The sequence below is a fragment of the Thermobia domestica genome, chromosome 10, assembly GCF_964235325.1.
Source record: "Thermobia domestica chromosome 10, izTheDome1.hap1.1, whole genome shotgun sequence".
Classification (NCBI taxonomy): Eukaryota; Metazoa; Arthropoda; class Insecta; order Zygentoma; family Lepismatidae; genus Thermobia; species Thermobia domestica.
The window spans coordinates 171,284,509-171,308,395 of NC_137463.1; the positions used below are offsets into that span (position 1 = coordinate 171,284,509).

Genomic DNA, 23,887 nt, shown 5'->3' on the forward strand with positions numbered 1-23,887 from the left:
AGAAAAAATTTTGTACCATTAAAATAAACGAGGGAGGGCCATTTCAAAATTTGGGACACTTTGATCACCTGTAGTGCGACATCTTCAAATTCGAATTTTAAGTAGCTCAGAATTTTGTCCAATTTTTGTCCATTTTTGTCCACCCAAGAAAAACTTTGTACCATTAAAATAAACGAAAGAGGGCCATTTCAAAATTTGGCCGAACCATTTAGCTGTAGTGCGACATCTTCAATTTCGAATCTTAACTAGCTCAGAATTTTGTCCAAATTTTGTCCATTTTTGTCCACCCAAGAAAAATTTTTGTACCATTAAAATAAACGAGGGAGGGCCATTTCAAAATTTGGCCGAACCATTTAGCTGTAGTGCGACATCTTAAATTTCGAATTTTAACTAGCTCAGAATTTTGTCCAAATTTTGTCCATTTTTGTCCACCCAAGAAAAAAATTTGTACCATTAAAATAAACGAGGGGGGGCCATTTCAAAATTTGGCCGAACCATTTAGCTGTAGTGCGACATCTTCAATTTCGAATTTTAACTAGCTCAGAATTTTGTCCAAATTTTGTCCATTTTTGTCCACCCAAGAAAAAAATTTGTACCATTAAAATAAACGAGGGAGGGCCATTTCAAAATTTGGCCGAACCATTTAGCTGTAGTGCGACATCTTCAATTTCGAATTTTAAGTAGCTCAGAATTTTGCCCAATTTTTGTCCATTTTTGTCCACCCAAGAAAAAATTTTGTACCATTAAAATAAACGAGGGAGGGCCATTTTAAAATTTGGACGAACCATTTGGCTGTAGTGCGACATCTTAAATTTCGAATTTTAACTAGCTCAGAATTTTGTCCAAATTTTGTCCATTTTTGTCCACCCAAGAAAAAATTTTGTACCATTAAAATAAACGAGGGAGGGCCATTTCAAAATTTGGGGCACTTCGATCACCTGTAGTGCGACATCTTCAATTTCGAATTTTAAGTAGCTCAGAATTTTGTCCAAATTTTGTCCATTTTTGTCCACCCAAGAAAAAATTTTGTACCATTAAAATAAACGAGGAAGGGCCATTTTAAAATTTGGCCGAACCATTTAGCTGAGTGCGACATTTTCAATTTCGAATTTTAAGTAGCTCAGAATTTTGTCCAATTTTTGTCCATTTTTGTCCACCCAAGAAAAAATTTTGTACCATTAAAATAAACGAGGGAGGGCCATTTCAAAATTTGGGGCACTTCGATCACCTGTAGTGCGACATCTTCAATTTCGAATTTTAAGTAGCTCAGAATTTTGTCCAAATTTTGTCCATTTTTGTCCACCCAAGAAAAAATTTTTTACCATTAAAATAAACGAGGGAGGGCCATTTCGAAATTTGGGGCACTTCGATCACCTGTAGTGCGACATCTTCAATTTCGAATTTTAAGTAGCTCAGAATTTTGTCCAAATTTTGTCCATTTTTGTCCACCCAAGAAAAAATTTTGTACCATTAAAATAAACGAGGAAGGGCCATTTTAAAATTTGGCCGAACCATTTAGCTGAGTGCGACATTTTCAATTTCGAATTTTAAGTAGCTCAGAATTTTGTCCAAATTTTGTCCATTTTTGTCCACGCAAGAAAAAATTTTGTACCATTAAAATAAACGAGGAAGGGCCATTTTAAAATTTGGCCGAACCATTTAGCTGAGTGCGACATTTTCAATTTCGAATTTTAAGTAGCTCAGAATTTTGTCCAATTTTTGTCCATTTTTGTCCACCCAAGAAAAAAATTTTGTACCATTAAAATAAACGAGGGAGGGCCATTTCAAAATTTGGGGCACTTCGATCACCTGTAGTGCGACATCTTCAATTTCGAATTTTAAGTAGCTCAGAATTTTGTCCAAATTTTGTCCATTTTTGTCCACCCAAGAAAAAATTTTTTACCATTAAAATAAACGAGGGAGGGCCATTTCGAAATTTGGCCGAACCATTTAGCAGTAGTGCGACATCTCCAATTTCGAATTTTAACTAGCTCAGAATTTTGTCCAAATTTTGTCCATTTTTGTCCACCCAAGAATAAATTTTGTACCATTAAATTAAACGGGGAGGGCCATTTCAAAATTTGGGGACTTCGATCACCTGTAGTGCGACATCTTCAAATTCGAATTTTAACTAGCTCAGAGTGTTGTCCAATTTTTGTCTATTTTTGTCCACCCAAGAAAAAAATTTGTACCATTAAAATAAATGAGGGAGGGCCATTTCAAAATTTTGGGCACTTCGATCACCTGTAGTACGATATCTTCAATTTCGAATTTTAAGTAGCTCAGAATTTTGTCCAAATTTTGTCCATTTTTGTCCACCCAAGAAAAAATTTTTTACCATTAAAATAAACGAGGAAGGGCCATTTTAAAATTTGGCCGAACCATTTAGCTGAGTGCGACATTTTCAATTTCGAATTTTAAGTAGCTCAGAATTTTGTCCAAATTTTGTCCATTTTTGTCCAGGCAAGAAAAAATTTTGTACCATTAAAATAAACGAGGAAGGGCCATTTTAAAATTTGGCCGAACCATTTAGCTGTAGTGAGACATCTTCATTTCGAATTTTAACTTGCTCAGAATCTTGTCCATTTTTTTCTATTTTTGTCCATCAAAGAAAAAAGTTTGAACCATTAAAATAAACGAGAGAGGGCCATTTCAAAATTTCGGTCACTTCGATCACCTGTAGTGCGAAATCTTCAAATAAAAATTTTAACTACCTAAGAATTTTGTCCCATTTTTGTCCACCCAAGAAAAAAATTTCTACCATTAAAATAAAAGAGGGAGGGCCATTTCAAAATTTGGGGCACTTCGATCACCTGTAGTGCGACATCTTCAAATTCGAATTTTAACTAGCACAGAATCTTGTCCAATTTGTGTCCATTTTTGTCCACCTAAGAAAAATTTTTGTACCATTAAAATAAACGAAGGAGGACCGTTTCAAAATTTGGGCACTTCGAGCACTGTAGTTCGACATCTTCAAATTCGAATTTTAACTAGCTCAGAATTTTGTCCATTTTTGTCCACCCAAGAAAAAGTCTTGTATATTAAAATAAACCATTGAGGACCATTTCAAAATTTGGGGCACTTCGATCACCTGTAGTGCATCTTCAAAATCGAACTTCAACTACCTCAGAATTTCGTCAAATTTTTGTCCATTTTTAAGCACCCAAGAAAATTTTTGGTACCTTTCACATAAACGAGGGAGGGACATTTCAAAATTTGGGGCACTTCTCTCACCTGTAGTAAGACATCTCGAAATTCGAATTTTTACTAGCTTAGAATTTTGTTCAATTTCTGTCCACCTTACGATAAAAATTTTCTATCGTTCAAATAAACGAGGGAGGGCCATTTCAAAATTTGGCCGAACCATTTAGCTGTGGTGCGACATCTTCAAATTAGAATTAAAACTACCTAAGAATTTTTTCCAATTTTTCTTCATTTCTTTCCACCCAAGAATAAATTTTGTACTATTCAAGTAAACAAAAGAGGACTCTTTCAAAATTTGGCAAAACCATTTAGTTTTAGTGCAACATCCTCAAATTCGAATTTTAACTTTTCCAGAATTTTGTCCTATTTTTTCCTTTTTACCACCGAAGAGAATATTTAGTATCATGCAAATAAGCGAGGGGGCATTTCAAAATTTGGGCACTTCGTTCACCTATAGCTCCTCATCTTCAAATTCGAATTTTAACTAGCTCAAAATTTTGTCCAATTTTTGTTCACCAAAGAAAATATTTTGTACCATTCAAATAAACGAGGAGGATTATTTTGAAACTTGGGACACTTCGATCACCTGTAGTGCCACATCTTCAAATTTGAATTTAAGTAGGGCAGAATTTTTTCCCCATTTTTCCACCCAAGAAAATATTTTGTACCATTGAGATAAACGAGGGAGGGTAATCTCAAAATTCGGCCACATCACTCACCTGCCAATCGTCAATTTCGAATATTAATTATTCACAATTTTTCTAGCTTTTGTACATTTTTGTACCAGCAACAACAAAAGAAATCCAATGAAATAAAGAAGGAAGTATTTAAAATTTGTTCACTTCCAACAGCTGTTGAGTGACATCTTCATATTCCAATTCGAACTAGCTCAGAATTTCGTAAAAAAATTTTACCATCAAGAAAAAATGTACCATTCAAGTAAGCAAGAGAGCGTCACTTGAAAATTTTCCCAATTCGATTACCTATAGTGCAACAATATTCAAATTCGTAATTTCAGTAACTAATATTTTTTCCGAATTTTGTACGTTTTTTGTACCATTTAAATAAGCGAAGGTAGGCTATCTTAATTCTTAGCCACATCGATCATCTGTAGTGCGACGTCTTCAAAATCGAATTCTAACAAGCTTAGAATTCTATAAATTTTTGTACATTCCTGTATCACCAGCAAAACATTTTATAGCATTCAAATAAACAACGTGGAGTTATTTCAAAATTTGACAGCTTCGAGCACCTATAGTGCGACACCTGTAGTACAACTTAATTTTTCCGGTTTTGTACATTTTTATATCACGTAGTAAAAATTTTATACCTTTCAATTAAACCACGGACAGTTAAAATTACGGATGGTATCGAGACGAGACGAGACGAGACTTTATACAGTCTCGGTCTTGTCTCGGTTGATAAGTAGCGTCTCGGTCTCGATCTCGTCGCCAGTCAAAAATCGCCGTCTCGGTCTCGGTCTCGTCTCGGTCAACAGATGCTTGTCTCGATCTCGGTCTCGGTCTCGTCTCGAAAGTCTCGATATAAATAGTGTGAAATTAAAATTGTGAAAGTATTATTATCGTACAGTCTGTCGTTTCCGCTTCTTATTTTTTGCCTTCATTCTTCACTTAGAATTATGGTGTGACGTGCCTCTTCGTAGCTAATTTGCTAGCGCTAATGATTTCCATGTGTGTGTTCCAGCTTCTATCATCAGTCAGTATAACTAACATACCTGGGATAAAGCAATAATAGTAACCCATATTTCACTTTCAGCAATAGACTTTGTGTCAAATAGCGTCAGTGCTGCCTATACAATTAAACTCTATTAAATTAACTCCAATACTATACAGTAGTTTATTTCCTTCTTTTGAATCAAAATTGTTCAATACCTCCTAACTTATAACGCAACACATAGGAGTACGAATGTATTTAATCGCGCCGAAATTGAAATTTACAATTTCTCATTTATTATCCAATACATTCTGCTTTGACGGTCATTTTAAAAACAGAATATAACGTTCATTATCTTAGCAAATAGAGTAAATAAATACTACATTATATTTTGTTTCAAATTGTCCAAATGCTTTATTACCGTTTCACATATCAGTGTTTAATTGACACTTTAAAACAGGAACTTCTTTAACTTTGTGGTGGGAGCTACGGCAATCATCTTTGCTATCTGTGGTCTCGAGTTGGATCACCAAAGAAGTTAGATTCAAAGTCCGATGTTTCGTATAGTTCGCCTCTCACTTTAAGTACTTTAAGTGTGTATATATATATATATAAGTGTGTGTGTGTGTGTATGTATGAACTTTAGAGATAGACTATGCTAAGTCACATTTTGTCGAAATTGAGTTAACAATACTTTTTTAATATACTATGTTCTTTCTAGTGGTGTAATAATGTTGTCTAAAAGCATCCTATTACTTTGTAACTACTTAGTATAGTTTGAAAAACAGTACTTTAGGTCTTACTAAAGGAACCGGTTTTTCGCTTCTCCTGTAAAATTAGGAAATTATGACTTGGTTTAGTTTATCACTGAGGTTGATAAACTAAATTCGAAATTGAAGATGTTGCACTACAGCTAAATGGTTCGGCCAAATTTTGAAATGGCCCTCCCTCGTTTATTTTGATGGTACAAAATTTTTTCTTGGGTGGACAAAAATGGACAAAAATTGGACAAAATTCTGAGCTACTTAAAATTCGAAATTGAAGATGTCGCACTACAGGTGATCGAAGTGCCCCAAATTTTGAAATGGCCCTCTCTCGTTTATTTTAATGGTACAAAATTTTTTCTTGGGTGGACAAAAATGGACAAAATTTGGACAAAATTCTGAGCTACTTAAAATTCGAAATTGAAGATGTCGCACTACAGCTAAATGGTTCGGCCAAATTTTGAAATGGCCCTCCCTCGTTTATTTTGATGGTACAAATTTTTTTCTTGGGTGGACAAAAATGGACAAAAATTGGACAAAATTCTGAGCTACTTAAAATTCGAAATTGAAGATGTCGCACTACAGCTAAATGGTTCGGCCAAATTTTGAAATGGCCCTCCTCGTTTATTTTAATGGTACAAAATTTTTTCTTGGGTGGACAAAAATGGACAAAATTTGGACAAAATTCTGAGCTAGTTAAAATTCGAAATTGAAGATATCGCACTACAGCTAAATGGTTCGGCCAAATTTTGAAATGGCCCTCCCTCGTTTATTTTAATGGTAGAAAATTTTTTCTTGGGTGGACAAAAATGGACAAAAATTGGACAAAATTCTGAGCTACTTAAAATTCGAAATTGGAGTTGTCGCACTACAGCTAAATGGTTCGGCCAAATTTTGAAATGGCCCTCCCTCGTTTGTTTTAATGGTAAAAAATTTTTTCTTGGGTGGACAAAAATGGACAAAATTTGGACAAAATTCTGAGCTACTTAAAATTCGAAATTGAAGATGTCGCACTACAGCTAAATGGTTCGGCCAAATTTTGAAATGGCCCTCCCTCGTTTATTTTAATGGTACAAAATTTTTTCTTGGGTGGACAAAAATGGACAAAATTTGGACAAAATTCTGAGCTACTTAAAATTTGAAATTGGAGATGTCGCACTACAGCTAAATGGTTCGGCCAAATTTTGAAATGGCCCTCCCTCGTTTATTTTAATGGTACAAAATTTTTTCTTGGGTGGACAAAAGTGGACAAAATTTGGACAAAATTCTGAGCCACTTAAAATTTGAAATTGAAGATGTCGCACTACAGCTAAATGGTTCGGCCAAATTTTGAAATGGCCCTCCCTCGTTTATTTTAATGGTACAAAATTTTTTCTTGGGTGGACAAAAATGGACAAAAATTGGACAAAATTCTGAGCTACTTAAAATTCGAAATTGGAGATGTCGCACTACAGCTAAATGGTTCGGCCAAATTTTGAAATGGCCCTCCCTTGTTTATTTTAATGGTACAAAATTTTTTCTTGGGTGGACAAAAATGGACAAAATTTGGACAAAATTCTGAGCTACTTAAAATTCGAATTTGCAGATGTCGCACTACAGGTGATCGAAGTGCCCCAAATTTTGAAATGGCTCTCCCTCGTTTATTTTAATGGTACAAAATTTTTTCTTGGGTGGACAAAAATGGACAAAAATTGGACAAAATTCTGAGCTAGTTAAAATTCGTATTTGAAGATGTCGCACTACAAGTAAATGGACCCACACTCGAGAACTCGCAGCGCGGTCTTTTCGACCGCACCTATAAATATTCTTTGATTTTGTTTAGTGACTTTGAGCAAACTTCCCCTCACCCCCCTCTAATCCTTCCCCAGACTGTATTGTTGCAACACACCACCGCTTTTGGCAAGTATACAATTCATTTAAAATTATGTAATTCATTCCTTAACGTCAAATTTTACAGCGAGTTCTCGCGTGAAGGTCTGTGCGCGAGTGCTGAAGGGAAAAGGAGTCATAACCATAAGCAATGAAATCAAGATTTTTTCTGGCACAAAACATTTGACCAAATAATAATTACAAAATTGTTATAATCTTAATCCTATTTCTTCCAAGTGGTTTCTTGAAGGAAGTGCTTTTAAACTGTTGTTTCCTTTACAAATAGTACCTTATGAAAAACTTATTTTTTCCGCGTTCATATGTATGTTTCACCACAATGCAATTCTCAAAAAAATACATAAAATAAAAATATTAGTTCTCAAACACGAACACTCCAATTTTTACGGAATAGTAACACACTTCGCTTTTAGTGGAACGTGCAACAAATTTTCACTGTGTACGTAGTATTTATACATATTTTGTCTGTAGACTTAGAATTCTTTCCTGGAATCAAATAATTTACTTCAGAATGATAACTTCTGCTCAAAAAGAAGATACAGTGGAAAGAATGAAAGCAGCAATCCTAATTTGGGAACACGAAGAAACTTGAGTCGAGTAACTTCACCGACATGTGAAGGCATATGTTACTTTCAGTCTCTCAAGTGTAGTGTTTCAGTAAGAGGAAAGTGTTTAGGATATTACTAATATAAAAGCAACCCAAATTAAAGAAATTGGAAAAGATCTTCGTTAGAGTAATATCTAATCAAAAATACATGTAAATAAATCGTACATCCAGGTGAAGTACAGAAACATAAAAAGAAAAACGTTATAAACAAGAAGACAAGAATTTTGAAAATTCTGTTAGTGTCTTCAAAAATAAAGTGGGAGATCGTCTTTGATATTCGTATTTACGATTTGATGGAGTGCACTTATGAAATTAGTAGGAAGTTCTCGACAAATGAGTGCGATTTTCTTATTGACTAAAGGCAAACGTAGATATGATTATAATAGGCGTAGATAGTGTACTACAAAAAGATAGAAAAAGAAAATTTTAAGAAGATTCTAGAAGAAAGAAAAGTGACAGTAATATTGTCATTCAACCCTGTAACTTGGCCAGGCGTATGTTCACCTAATATGTTTCTATCTTGTCAATCTGAAATAAAATTGGAAGTTCCTGCCTTCGCACCTAAATTTACAGAACAGTCATCGCCAGCGACCCAGAGCGAAACATGTAAAGAAGCAAGATCAAATGGCTATCTCAAATGCGGGTTAGGTTGCCTGCATTTGTAAATTCATACTTCTCAACAAGAATGCCTTCTACGGATGCAGCTGAAATTGCAAATTCTAAATTGTAAGACATGGGTATGGCTTATTACTAAAGAACATATGAGGAAAGTGATTAAGAAGAAGAATGGAAAGGGTGAGAAAGATACAATGTGAACTTCGTATTTAAGAATTTGGTAAAATTGATAGCATAAAAATTCTCTATTGTGATTGAAGAAAGTATAGAAGTAGAGGCATTAAACAAATAAAGTTTAGTAGAAACTTTCACAGACAAGTCACAATTAGGCAAAATGTAATTCTTCTTGCAGAACCACATTAGAAATGCATTCGTTATTTACATCACCTTTAGACACATCCATCGATATCGAATCAAGTACTATTGACTATTTAAAAATATTGAAATCAAATTTAAAACCAAAGAATATACTGCTGGTAGCTATTTTGAGACTATGGTGAAACGTGAACGAAAAAGGTGCTATTCGTTTAATAGGACAAGAGATTGAGAAACAAGTGGAGTTGCATGCCAACGAGCTTCCTCTCCGTTACCTGAGCAATATTTAGATGGGCAGACATCAGGGCTTAATATTTTTCAGGTAATATCGATATTCAGGTTAATTCATTTGAGAAGTTGCCGATAGTCGAATTCAAAGGAATTGACTCTCATTACAAAATGCCGATTACAGACAAACTAGACATCAGTAGAGATCAACAATATTTGTTGGAGATATATCGAGCTGTTGAAAGTGGAGATACTGGGTCAGCCCTGTCGAATAAGGACCATGGAAAGCTATCTACTCAAACTGGTTAATGGTGGGCAGCATTGGCGTCTCTGGTATGTAAAATTTGGGGGGAACATCAAAGAAAGTGATTTAAATGGTACTACCTAGCCAACCTGTTTATTAACTTCGATTTCATTTGTTACCTTTCTGCTTACCTTCACGGACTCCCTAAGGTATATCAAGAATTCGATTACAATAATTTCACGGCCTGAATATTATATCCCAAATAAATATAAGGCCTATGTTTAGAATAGTAGAATGGATCCAGCTCTTTTTTTTAAATTACAATTTTGTTAATTTCTGTTCACATTAGGTTAGTTTAGGTTAGGTTAGGTAAGTTTAGGTTAGGTTGGGTTAGTTTATGTTATGTTACTGTAGGGGTCCAGCATAATTCTCCAAAAATGATAGGATTTCACTTATTTCTACTAATAATAGGTTAGTTTAGGTTAGTTCCGGTTAGCTCAGGTTAGTTTAGGGTAGGTTAGATTAGATTTGGTTACGTTATGTTAAGTCTAGGTAATTGCATCATCCATTTCTTCTGTAAATTTTGTGTTTTTTACGTGCATCTGGACCCGTTCTGCTAAACATACTCCAAATGTAATTATTATTATTCATATGATATTCTGTCGTTAGTAAATAAATTAAATTAGAATAAAATATTGGAGGGACCCGTCCTTCTCGTCCCCTCGCCAAGAACGCCCGTGGTGGGCTGTATGATCTTATGACTATATATCAGCTTACCAGAATCTACTGAGAACCTGCCGGTATTAATCTTGTACACTTCTTTATGTAAGTGTGAATTCCAATCAGATAAGAAATAAAATGAAGACTACAGGGAGGAAAGGAGACAAGTAAGTTTTTTTTTTATATATATAACTTTACACAATTGTCCTGTTTTCCATTGACTTACCTACTTCTTCCGCTGTGGGCGAAATCTTCAGCATTAAATTTCTTACTGACTAACCTTCTTTTCGCTTTCTTTCTACTGTGGGATTTAGTTTAAGCAAACAACACCTTTCAGGCTACATAATTCTCCTGTTAACTTACGACCGACCATTCCTTGGCTTACTTCCTCTTTCCCCTGTGGGCTTCAAATGTAATTTTAATTTGAAAACGGTGCTTTGTATGAACAATAAACCATGAGAAACTCAAGAAAGACGTAAAATATAACTGCTTTGAAACGGTGCTTTGTATGTGCAGCAAACCATACAAAAATGAAGATATCTAAGACATGATTTGAAGCTGTAGTTGATCCACTCATTCAGAATAGCTCCTACTCCGTCCATCCTCGCGATAGTGACTGACGTTCAACCATATATTAGAGACTTAAGAATTACTTGTAGAAGATTCCTGAGTGCTGGAAATTTCGATTAAATAAACTACACATATCTAGTAGGTTGGCAGTCATACAATTTGGCAGTCCCTCCCCTGTTAAGGGATGTCACTAGTAAGGAGTTAAAGCTCATATTCAGAAGAAGTTACCGAGGAGTGTGAAGATTCTGAAATTGCTCGATCAGACACAAATATTGAAAGGTATACTAAACTAGGGACAGAATATCAGAAAAAGTTGGGGATCAGCAAATTGGTGTAGTATCTTCCGGGCTGGAATTGATGAACTGAAGAAATTGAAAAAGTTTCTATCAAAGAAGAATTTCCTTGCTAAATCGAACTGCTAACATTAAAGATATGCCCAATGGTTGGACTTAGCGCGGATGGCACTTGGCAAACAGCCAGCTGCTCATGGTAACTTCTGGATTATTTCTATTTATATAAATAGATTTGACTAGAATCGAAGGTTGTAGTGTCAAGTTTTTGAAAACGTCAGTTGATCAAATGTGTTGATCCACAAAACGAAAACTTTAGTTTATTTCTTATGGGTACAACTCTTCCATCAACAAAAATATAACAATAACGTTAAAAAAAAAAGTTTTGCTTTAGTGCTGAAAAGTGGTGCCAGTTTCATTTTAAGATGTACTCCCAACCGAAGCAAATTTTGCACATATTTACTTCATGTTTCAGTACAAAACTTTACAGCACAAAGATGGTTTCGATTTTGGAAAAGAATTTGAAAGTCTCATGTTTGACTCAATTTGGTATGTAGTAATTTTCTTTATAGATATTCATAAGGAAAATGTTAGGGGAGGGGAAACAATAATCAAGATTGAATAATTGATCTTTATATGCAGGATACGATTCTCTGGCTCAGCCTGTATTCAGTCTCCATGGACAAAGAGCATTGGAAAGATCCTGAAAACTTTAGACCAGAAAGATTCCTCAATGGTGGAGAGTCAGTTCACCAAGAATGGATAACTTTCTATGGTGGAGGTTTGTTAAGTTTAGTATGCTTTACATGAAAATAAAATAAATTAGAATAAAATAACAATCATTAGAATTTCAAACCAAAATAAAAGTTAGGTAAATTAATTGATAAATTTGAACTAAACGTGTTTTCAGCAGTTTAGTATTATTTACCCTCCCAGTATAAGACTGTGGTAACTATAAAATGACAATTTTTCATGTAAGGTAATTCAAATCTTCGTATCTAAAGAAAGTTGTCATGTTTTCTGTTATGTTAATTACGGTGTTGTGTTGGCTTTCAGAAGTACTAATTGTTGTAGAGTAATTATAATTATCCTAAATGCATAGAAATTACCATTATTAGACATTGAAAAGTAGTATCAATTTAAAACGTATTTCCAATTACAACAGTGTTATTCTGGGGGTGCGTATTATATAGGAAACTAGCAGCGTTCACCCCGCTTCGCTGGGGTCACCCCGGAACGCAATAAACCTTGTTAATTAGATAATTTTTACTTTTTCGCTTTCAAGTGATATGATAAAAACCATAGTAGATTGCAGTAAATGTTAACATTATATCGCCTGTCATTTATGTTAACCCGCCGAGTGACACGGTCATGCGGGTTGCATATAAATACGTTTATTTTTACCTATGATGAACTAACAAAGGATTTGTACGTTATGGACACTTGAATGGTCAATTATCTCAAGACACTGGTAATTGAAAATTAAAGTGATATGATAAAAACCATCTAGGGTCCAAATCCTAATAACCCCCCAAAAATGAAAGAAATTGGTTCAGCCGTATTAGCGTGATGAGGGAACAAAGGATTTGTGCGTTCTCTTTTATATATAAGATAAGTCTGCTTGTTTAAATTCGGCTTTATTCGTTCTATGTCTTTATTTAAAGATCGAATTAACTCACTTTCCAAATTAACTGGAAACAGAACAACATTTGAACACTGGGTACAGTAAATATTCTTGAACAAGGGCAGATCATTTAATTTCAGGATCGTATTTATTTAAGTATGTGCTCTCTCCTAAGTATCTCCTCCAGAAGAGATTATTGCATATGTAGTAGCAAACTACGTATAGTATATAACTGGGCAAGTATGGGCAGGTGATATTTTACAACAAACAGGAAGTGTGTTTTCCTATACATTCGTGCCAACATTGGTGCACGGAATACAGAGGAGTGTTTTTAGCGCACATGAAAGTTTTGTGATACTAACAGATTGCAATAATTATTTTACTATCAACTCCGTCCCCAACCCTACAGAGATACGCAGGGATCGGAATATGCTATATATCGCTGGAAAGCTCGCACCAAGTGCACTTTACATCTGTGACATCTCGCTTGAATGACACCTGTACGATACGTTGCGATTATTTGAAGATACCATCTGAAGATCCGAACAACGACACTGAAAAGTGCGCGTTGGAGTGTAGAACATCGTTATGCTTTCATAACTGTCTTTCCGGCATCACATTATGCCGTGTATACTTGTGAGCCATATGTATGACAAGTATCCACTGTCGTGAGTAGGGACGGCGCCGACACCGAGACTAGTCTTGATCTCGCCTCGACTTCGAGACCGAGACCGAGATGTGCTGTTCCAAATTGAGACGAGACTGAGACTGAGACGGAGCCCAGGCTCGTCTCGACACCATACCTACTCATGAGGGCTTTCCGGAAACTCATTCGCCCCTCTCGTATTAGTGTGAAGGTGAGTGATGGTCAAATAAATTACGTACCAGTGAGTGAGAATATAATCTTTCGGTCTTCGTGAGCGTGAGGATGTAAGAGGATGAGGCCAAGTGGTTGTCACGAAGGTGAGTGGGAGTGTGGGTCAAATGGTTTACCTGAAGGTGAGCGTGAGTAAGGGCCATGTAATCTTAGTGAGGGAAAGGGCCAAGCAGTTTTTATGAGGCTGAAAATGAATTTCAAGTAGTCTTCACGATGGGGACGGTTAAGCTTGTGCATGAGAGTGAGGGTGTCCTTGTGAGGAGCGACACCTCTGCTAGTTGCTGTAATTGCAAAAGAGAAAAGGAAAATGCATGAAACGTTTCTTGTAAACAAAAACAAATCAATCTTGCAATTTGCTCTCTTGAGGTCATGTACAGGATGGCCCAAAAGTAGGCATGCAGTACCATACTGATCACCTCATTGCATTTTATATTATTTCTTATTGCTATCAATCAGGAAGACTTAGTTTCTTTATTATTTGTTCTTAATATGTTTTTATTTATATCTTAAGCTCGGAAGAGCCGAAGCAAAAAAAAAAAAAAGAAAAACTATAAGCCTATAAAAGTATAAAAAACTATAACTATACTGAAACTAAAAAAAACTATAAAAAAACTATAACTGTAATACTTGATCAATGCATGGGTATATGACTATTTTTGGGCCACCCTGTATATTTGACGGAGGCTCAATAACCCCATTTCATTTTGTGTACCAGAAGCGTACATTCCTGTTATTGTAAATTGGTATGATGAGTAGCGAACATAACATTGGGTAGAGTAGCATACATATAATATATGAATGCTTTGATAACGCTGTACTACATTGCTGAAATAGAATTGTGAGAGTAGTTGTAGAGGGAGTGGCAGTAACAGCGATGGGAAAGTGAATCTATTTGTCATTAGCAGAGCAACTATTATTTGTGCAATCACATCTTGATAACGAGTGTTTTCAAGGTCTTACGTTATTATTACAATACTCGAGACATTGAGTGTTAAATTGTACAGCCAGCCACAAAAGTAATTCCCCCACTAAGCGCTCTAAGCCAATTCTGAGATCAATCTCTCTGGTTCAGAGCGTGTTGTCCAATGAGCATCATATGTTAATCTCAATATTGCTGTGTATGTAATGTATGTTTTCATTGTATACTGTATATTCAAAAAAAAATAAAAACACTGATCACATATGAATCAGAAAATGCTTGAAAGTAGCTGAAAATATCAAATCTAGATCAACTTCTGGAAATAACTTTGTAAATGATTGCCTCCATTGAGAGACCTTTCCCAATTCTCCTCATTCCAACAATTTTTTTTAAGGAAGAGAAAAATATCTTGCTTACCACACTGAGTATGCATTGAAATTAAAATTGAAACAGGAACATTTGAAAAAGTTTCAGCCTCGCCGGAATTCAAACCCGGGTCTACCGAACAGAAGTTCAATGTGCTAACCACTCACCTACCGCGTCACTTAACCTTCTACCGAAACTAATAACTAGTTAAAATCGTTTCATGGAGAAATATAAACAAGATGCTCAAATATAACAAAAACAAACAAATATAAACAAAATATAAATAAAAATATAAATAACAAAATATAAGCAACTTGTGTGACTGTCTTAATGACTTACTCGAGATTTCCTTGTTTAACTCAAAAACAAGTTATATACATGTTGCTCAATGAAGAAAGTTTCACGAAATGTTCTGCAAGTTGAGCCTACGTCATCAGCAGAGACGTAACTTGTGGGGGGCAACTGTCCCCTAGAAAAGCTCCCCAACGTTCAAGGGAGCCCATTTTGAGACAAAATTTTCTTACTCCATATACGACACGAACATGAAATTAGAAATGAAGCATCAAATAGGGTCGCTACATTACATAAACAAAACAGCACACAAAAGGTAAATAGAACAAAAATGAGTCGTGGACCCATTTGAGTAATATTTATTTGTATGGCTTTGAGATTTATCAATATTCTCCTCTTAATAATTTTGCCATATATGGAACGGACCCAGGCAGTAATTAACGGAACCGCAGACCTTGCCGTTCGGGAGGGTCCACAGACTCCGGTGGGCGATAAAGATTAAGAGAATGTTGGAGAGAGGGGGACCAATAATTAGAAATCAACTTTTTCTATTGGCCCAAATAAGCTAATTAATGCATGCCCCCTCAGAAAAGAGTTGAGTTGATTTTGAGTTTAACGTCCCGTTTAGCAGCGAGGCTATATGAGACGTGGACCTACTGATTAACGTGGAATCCTAAGCACATGAGCTCCCGCCGGGAATTGAACTCGGGTCTCCACGCCAAAGGTTCCTCCAGAAAAGAATCTAAGTTACGGCACTGGTCATCAGTTGCAGGGATGGTCCCGACTTACATTACATTTCGTCTTTAATATAACTTCTAATTTCCAAAGAAGAAACGACGACATAAATTATTTTCACATTTTTAAAGTTGTATCAACACGTGTAGAAATAGACAGTTCTATGTTGATGTTCCATAACTAGTAATTTATTTTCTTATATTCATATGAGGAGTTTGTGGCAAATTGAGGCCACATGGTCATGAGACTGCTGATCATGAGGCGCAATCCACTAGGGGTTCGAATTCCTCTGAAGAGCAAGGTCGGAATTTTAATTGTGCTTAGTATTTCTGTGTTCGTGTTCTTCACGTGAGGTGCCAGTGGCGAACAATACTCCGGTTGGGCCGATTTCTTGAAAAAAAAAAAAAAAAAATTGTGAAAGCAGGAAACTCTCATTCCAGCTACTTGGTTCAAATCCCATCGTAGTAATTATTAATTTTTCAGAATGGGAAGATAATGTTTATGTAATTGGTATTGTAATTGTTATTCTTTATTATTATTATTATTATTATTATTATTATTATTATTATTATTATTATTATTATTATTATTATTATTACCACAATTGAAAGAAATAGTATCATAGTCGAAGGTATTCATAGGAACAGAAAAGATATAGAGTATGTCAGATGTTTCTTAGGTTTACATATGAACGCAATAATATTACGTTTACGGATTTACAGATAGAATTATCATTTTATGACAAGGAGTGGAATATAAAGATTTGTTAGCTGATAACAGTAATGCCTTTTTTTCGCCCTTCTTCTAAGTAGAAAGGAGAGGGGACATCTTAAATAGTATCATTCTTGTGACTAGCGATCCTATTGTAAGTTCGATCACTATTAGCAATTTGTGCACAGTTAGAACAATTCCTTGGAACTCATTTTTGGCCCATACTACAGCAGTAAGGACTTGTTTACCTTTATGTGTTCATCAATTCTTCTCCAAACACTTTACTTGCCGGACAGTTACGATGGTTGATACAGATGACGTAATTTAGTGCTATTGGCGTTTCATCTGTAAAGGAAGTTGTCCCAACTTTTAGACTCACAAGGAAAAAGCAAACTTTGGTAAGTGAACTTCGGGTCCATTTTTCGCGAGGAGGTAGTACACATTTAAAGAGTTAATATTACAAACTGGGAGAGCGCAATGGGCAAAAATAAGGGAGAAAAACCGTCTTCAAAAGCTTTTACTCGGCACATATGCTGTTCGACGCGCAAATTTGTCAAGTTACGGCGTGGCAGAGTGAGTAAAATGAGCAACTCATATGCAAAGGGTCCCGGGTTTGATTCCCGTTCGAGTCAATCCTTGTTTTGTTTTTTGCTTCAACTAATAAAGTAACCATTTGTAACTCTAAATAAAATATTAATCCACCATATGTTTATAATGAAAAAACAATAGAAACTTTAAAATCATTTTGTAACATCTTCCAATGTTCCATGTTAACTAGCAAGAAAATTTAATCTATTCCGTAAATATACTGATATCACGAGTTGTATTATGGTTACGACAGTCAACGGCGCCGATTTCTCTGTAAATTTGGGTCTGCCTATTCATGAAAAATACTTACAACAATACGTCTCACAATAAAAAATACAATGAAAATACATATTCTTAAAAATACATGGGGCTCACATGAGCTTGGGGTGGACGGGCCCCTCATGATCGGTGCCGTTGACTACAGTCGTTGTGTAATAAATGTTCTTGACGCTTTGTGTCTACATCTGTTGACAGTGTGCGATTGTCGACACAGATGTAGAAAGAACATTTTTTACACAACGACTGCAGTAATAATAATATTTACGGAAGAGATTAAATTTGGTTCCTAGTTAACATGGAACATCAAAAGAATTTACATGCGATTGAAAATTTGTATTGTTTTATTCATTATAAACATATTGAATGTGTAATAAATGTTCTTGACGCTTTGTGTCTACATCTGTTGACAGTGTGCGATTTACAAAGGAGTTGAGTGGAAATCCCCTTTGCTAATACTGGATGTTGCTTTAACCAAAGCAGATTCCCCCCTCATTCCCCTTGTAATTATCACAGTCAACAGATGTAGAAAGAACATTTTTTACACAACGACTGCAGTAATAATAATATTTACGGAAGAGATTAAATTTTGTTCCTAGTTAACATGGAACATCAAAAGAATTACACGTGATTGAAAATTTGTATTGTTTTATTTATTATAAACATATTGTGAATTAATATTTTGCTTACAGTTACAAATGCCTACTTTATTGGTTGAAGCAAGAAACAAGAAAAGTTTGACTCGAACGAGAATCAAACCCGAGACCCTTTGCACTTGAGGAGTCGCTGATTCTTTTTACTCTGCCACGCCGTCACTTGATAAGATTGCGCGTCGTAGATATATGCGGCGAGAGAAAACTTTAAGACGGTTTTCCTCCGTCATTTTTGCCTATTGAGCTCTCCCAGTTTATAATATTAACTCTTTAAATATGCACTACCACCTCGCAAAAATGGCTCCGAAGTTCACTTACCAAAATCTGCCTTCTCCTTGGCAGGAAAATTGAAAATTTTCGTGTACTATACATCAGAGGTATCAGTTTTGTAGATTGTAAAAATTTACTAAATTGCCACACCCGGATTAAAACTCGCGTCCACAAAATTACGAAACTAACGCTTTAGCCACTGCTTTAAGACCTCATTGTTCTGGGAGAAGGAAACATGGAGCTATAGTGAATTCAGTTAATTACACACTTTTACGATTCCAGTGTAATAATGCTGAACCTTTCTGATTTCAGTCACGATAAAATAGTAAGGTATTATGCAGAAAGAATAGTCGTGGGTCAGTGTGTCGTGGGTCAACAGCATGTGACCCACTGCGACCGATCATCCACCGTGAGCCACTGCGACGCACCACTCACCATGATCCACCACTCACTATGACGCACTCTGACCCACCGACCCTCTCTGTTCACTGCATTGTAGACAGCATCTTCTGACGCGACAAAACGCCAATGAACCACAAAATTACTCCCCCAAAATATGTTAAATTGCCTATATGTGTGATTTGATTACATTAAGGTGAGTCTAAAAACATTAAAAATTTACCAGAAAAGTACCCCGGAGGAGGCTCGAACCACCAACCTTATGATTATTCGGTTGGATTTCTTCTGACTTTGCCACTGTGGCGATAAAGGAGACGTCGCTTGTAAAATAATAAATCGTTGAGATATTTTTAATTTGGTGAATCAGAGTGCTCTTCTAACCTATATATGAAACGATAACCGTTTGGGATAAGATAAAATGCGTTTGCCATATAATTTTATAACAAAATGACGCGTGTTTATTTATTTTATTTCATAGTTCTCCCATACTCACTTTCTAATGATCGACGACAATTGCCATCTAAATTCATACAATTATCGGACTCAAGATTTTTCACTTCATAATGTTGAGGCAGAGGTTATTCTTGACTCCCGGAGCTCACTTTAGGAACAATTCATCAGGAAAAAATAATATATAATAATCACCTCATGCACATGACTGGCGATACTTCGTGTTGGTCCTTTCGCGTTTCTCCGCGACGAATCGAAGGAGCGCGGACCAAAACGAAGTCCTTGCTGCGATTCGGTGGTAACATCAACATTCCGGCGCGAGATATCTCTTTCGACTCGACGAAACCCCGGCCGGCAGTGAGTAGTGGAGTATATTCCGGTTCTAGCGCACCCCTAACCAATGAATTAGTCCAAATCTTTTTAAAAAATCTAGTTTACGCATACTTTTTGACAATCGTTTTCCCTCCAGGTGTTAGTTTAGGTATACATTCCCCCTACCAGTACTTTTGACAAATATTATTTAACACAGAAGGATAGCACAATGTTAAAGTGAGATTGATTTGGCTTTTATGACATTTAAATTCATAAAAACTTACATCTAAAGCTGATAACTTATATTGCTGTCTTTGATTGAAAAAATAGATTTAGTTTGGTGCAAATCGCTTCAGAAATAACTAAATTATAAAAGCTTAAAGTTTAGTATATTGCATACAGCTGTTACAGGTACATATGTATATACACTCTAGCTCTCATTGCACACACGCACTTACATGCATTCAGTTGATAAAAGCAATAACATACATGTACATGAGATTTATGATCATTCTCTTTCTTTCTTTTTTGAAGCGTGATTAACAATCCAGTTTCTTTTTCCTTCTCCTCACGCCAACATACTTATATATATATTAGCCTCTTCCTTTAACAGAACTTCTAGCTAGCAGCAGTGAGAGAGCGCTGTATCGGTGACGTAGTCTCCATGGACGAGACAACGTAATACATGACGTCATTGAATCCGTGACGAAATATCTCTTGGGTCTCTTTCTCTCTTCCTTTAACAGAACTTCTAGCTAGCAGCAGTGAGAGGGCGCTGTATCGGTGACGTAGTCTCCATGGACGAGACAACGTAATACATGACGTCATTGAAATCCGTGACGAAATATCTCTTGGGTCTCTTTCTCTCTTTCATTCCCATCAGCACTCAGTGATACCAGAATATTAGAATTTAATCCTAAGTTGTGAGACAAAATTCTAAAAACAGGGTTAGAAACTATAACATGTTTTTCCAGAATTGTTAAAATTACGAATTAAGCTTAGAAACTATTACCAATGAATTACCACCAAATAAGGTAAACATGATAATTTTTTGAACACGATAACCAACCCTGCCATCAGTGGCGTATTGAAGGGGTGCTGTTTCAAAAATCGTTATATCTCCGTAGTTTATTAACCGATTTTCAAAATTCAAACGTCAATCAATAGAGAAATAAATCCGCTATTTTCTGAATGCCTCGTGGGTAGTATAACTGTAAGGATACTATTACAAAACTTAAATGAATCTCTTATTTACGTATATAACTTTAAAAATCGAAAAACATAGCGCTGTGTATGTCTAAAGATCTCAGTTTTTTTAGTCTTGAAACCATAAAAACACTTTTACACTTAGAACATATTTAAAATTACAAGTTTGGATACTGATAATGGAATCTTCTGTTAACCTCGTTCTCTATGGGAAACAATGATTTCTTAAACTCTGCCCAGTAAACTACTTGGACTTTGATTTGCACATTTTTCACAATTACGTTGAAATTATTAGTAAGTATAAACTTCTTTTGGGGATCCATACTAACCACTCCATTTTTAACTTTAGAAAAAATTTTTAAATCATTTTTGTTATTTCTTAGACTCATTTTTAAAGAACAATTGATGTATTTTGTAACCATTAGAAAGATCCTTCATTCCATCATATCTCATAAACAGTTTCTTAGTTTTCATCTCTTTTAAAACTTGATCACTATCTTCGTTATATCTCTGTGGTAATAAGGTTTTGTATTTCTCATTTAGATGTACTAATACCCTTTCCCCAGTGTATTTTGTTTGTATCAATTTCAATGAGGTTATTTTGTATGATTTTCCTCCTTCCAGATCTTGCAATTGAACAAGCTTCAAAATGTTAATATTGTTTTTCTTGTTTAATTGTGAGGCCATTTCTCGTTTATTGTATAAAACGTGTAAAAATTTGATCATTTTTGTAGTGATCTTGTCTCGTTATATATATAGTTAATTCTATCAACAAAGTCTTTTATATGTTCGTCTGTTAATTCTCCATTCATTACTTTAATAACATTAAGCTCATCCTTAAACATAGCAATTTGAGTAACCATATTTTTATAATACTCTTTCTTTGAAGCTATATTAAATCGTGTTGATAAACCAGTGATAACGGCCTAAGCAGATGCAAATGCTGTTGTAATAATCGAATAGACTGTTACAGGAATAAATATATTTATAAATCCTGTAGAAGCAGAAAGTAGTTCCGAAAATGCAATAAGAATAACATAGATACAGTTTAATCTCTTAAATTTCCTCTTATTTTACGCTAGTAAGTTTTGGAGTGTTAATATAGTATCCTCAATTAATGCAATTAGATTCTCTCGTGGAATGTTATCTGGAATATTCATTTTATTAAAGAAGTTTTTATGATCATTTCTTAAATTATCGGTTTCATTAAATAAACAAAGTGGAACGTTTCGTTCCTAGTAAACACAATTCATCATTCGTCTTAGCTTAAGCACAAGTGGAACGTTTCGTTCCTAGTAAACACAATTCATCATTCATCTTAGCTTAAACACAAGTGGAAGGTTTCGTTCCTAGTAAACACAATTCATCATTCATCTTAGCTTAAACACAAGTGGAACGTTTTGTTCCTAGTAAACATAATTCATCATTCATCTTAGCTTAAACACAAGTGGAACTTTTCGTTCCTATTAAACACAAATCATCATTCATCTTAGCTTAAATACAAGTGGAATTTTTCGTTCCTATTAAACACAATTCATCAGTAATCTTAGCTTAAACACAAGTGGATTTTTTCGTTCCGTTTTGTATCTGTTTATCTTTTTGGTCTATATATAAGTTTCTATGATAATTACTATAAAAACACTTTAAAACTAAAAAAACATCTAATCGAATTTAAATTTTCTCAATCATCTTTTCTTTTCGAACATCATATTCGAGGTTTTTCTTGCCAATCATTACAACATAACAAATCGTTTTATCTGGTACATTGCTCTCAAAATTAACAGTTAATTTCAAATTGGTTCTATCATTTACAGTTACTTATTTATGCTTGCTTGTGTTAATTACGAACATCGGCCTATTTTCTAAAAACTCTTTAGGATAATAAAACATCTCAGTGTTTCCATTGTAACTCTCTTGTATATCGTATACATTTCGTAAGCTTTGAGATATTTATGCTTTTCAAAATCTAAGTTCAAAGATTCTAAAGGAAAAGACTCATTTCTAGAATTACGAAAATGGATATTCTGTACTTTACAATGATCAAAATAGCTTGAATCTCTTTCTTGGTTATCATTCCTAATCAGTTTGTAAAAATGCAATCTTAAAATTAGGCATATCAAATTCACTTGAGTTAAATTGTGTGGTTAGATCGAATTCTAAATATTTGCCTGCAACTGATTTTTGTAAACATTGATATGTGTTGAAGAAAATAGGAATCTTACCTTCTTTTAACATGTTAGTTCTTTGCAAGGTAGCATAGTTAGGTTCATAATCAACAATAGGCATTCTCAACTCCATATTTGTAATCTTAACTTTACCTGGATGTGGTTGATCATTCTCATACGTTCCATCCTGCTTTTTAGTTTTCCAAATAGCAAATGCATTATCGTCAGAACCACTTCTTTTAAATGTATATTTCAATCCTCCTTTCCACATAATACCTTTATAATCAGAACAAAATCCTGGTAAAAGTCTTAGTAAAAATACTAATTCTTCATCTGTTCTTCGCCATGTAATTCCTTCCCTTCCACATTTATCATAATGATTTGCTTCTGGTTTTGAAATTGTATATGTGTTTACAGCTGTCGAATTTATACCAGGATAATCTATAATATCTAATATTTGTCCATGTTTACTAACTTGTATTTGAGAAAACAGATGTGGGAAGAAGTTATTAACAAGTCTAATATTTTGACCAGCAGTATATTCTCCATTAGCATCTCTACCTCTAATTTCAAAAGTTACATAAATATCAGCATAATAAGGATGAACGAACCCATCCCCAACATATATATCAAACACAATAGATCTGTTTGGCTTATTTAAACTTTCGATTGTCTTTTGATTAGTTTTAAAGGATTGTAATTCATATGACTATTTTATCCATATTTATTATAAAGAAAAAATTGTTATCATTTTATGACTTCAACCCATAAAACAAATTTAAATATAACTTCTGCAAATATCCTTATTCCTATTCACCTGACTAATGATTTCTCAAAAACTATATCCATCTGTAAACATTTTTAATACTACAATACATAAATGCCCACAGATTACCTCGTTAAAATGTGTGCGATTGCTACTGTACT

The 23,887-nt window shown here is 34.8% G+C and overlaps 1 protein-coding gene across 1 annotated transcript in view; it reads left to right on the forward strand.

Moving 5' to 3' along the window:
* The window catches only part of LOC145662108 (farnesoate epoxidase-like), a 114,189-nt gene that overhangs the window by 22,551 nt on the left and 67,751 nt on the right, over positions 1-23,887 (forward strand). The window contains exon 3 of the mRNA XM_081727441.1: positions 11,761-11,899. Coding sequence (XP_081583567.1) covers positions 11,761-11,899 — 139 coding nt within the window. The remainder of the gene's footprint in view (positions 1-11,760; positions 11,900-23,887) is intronic.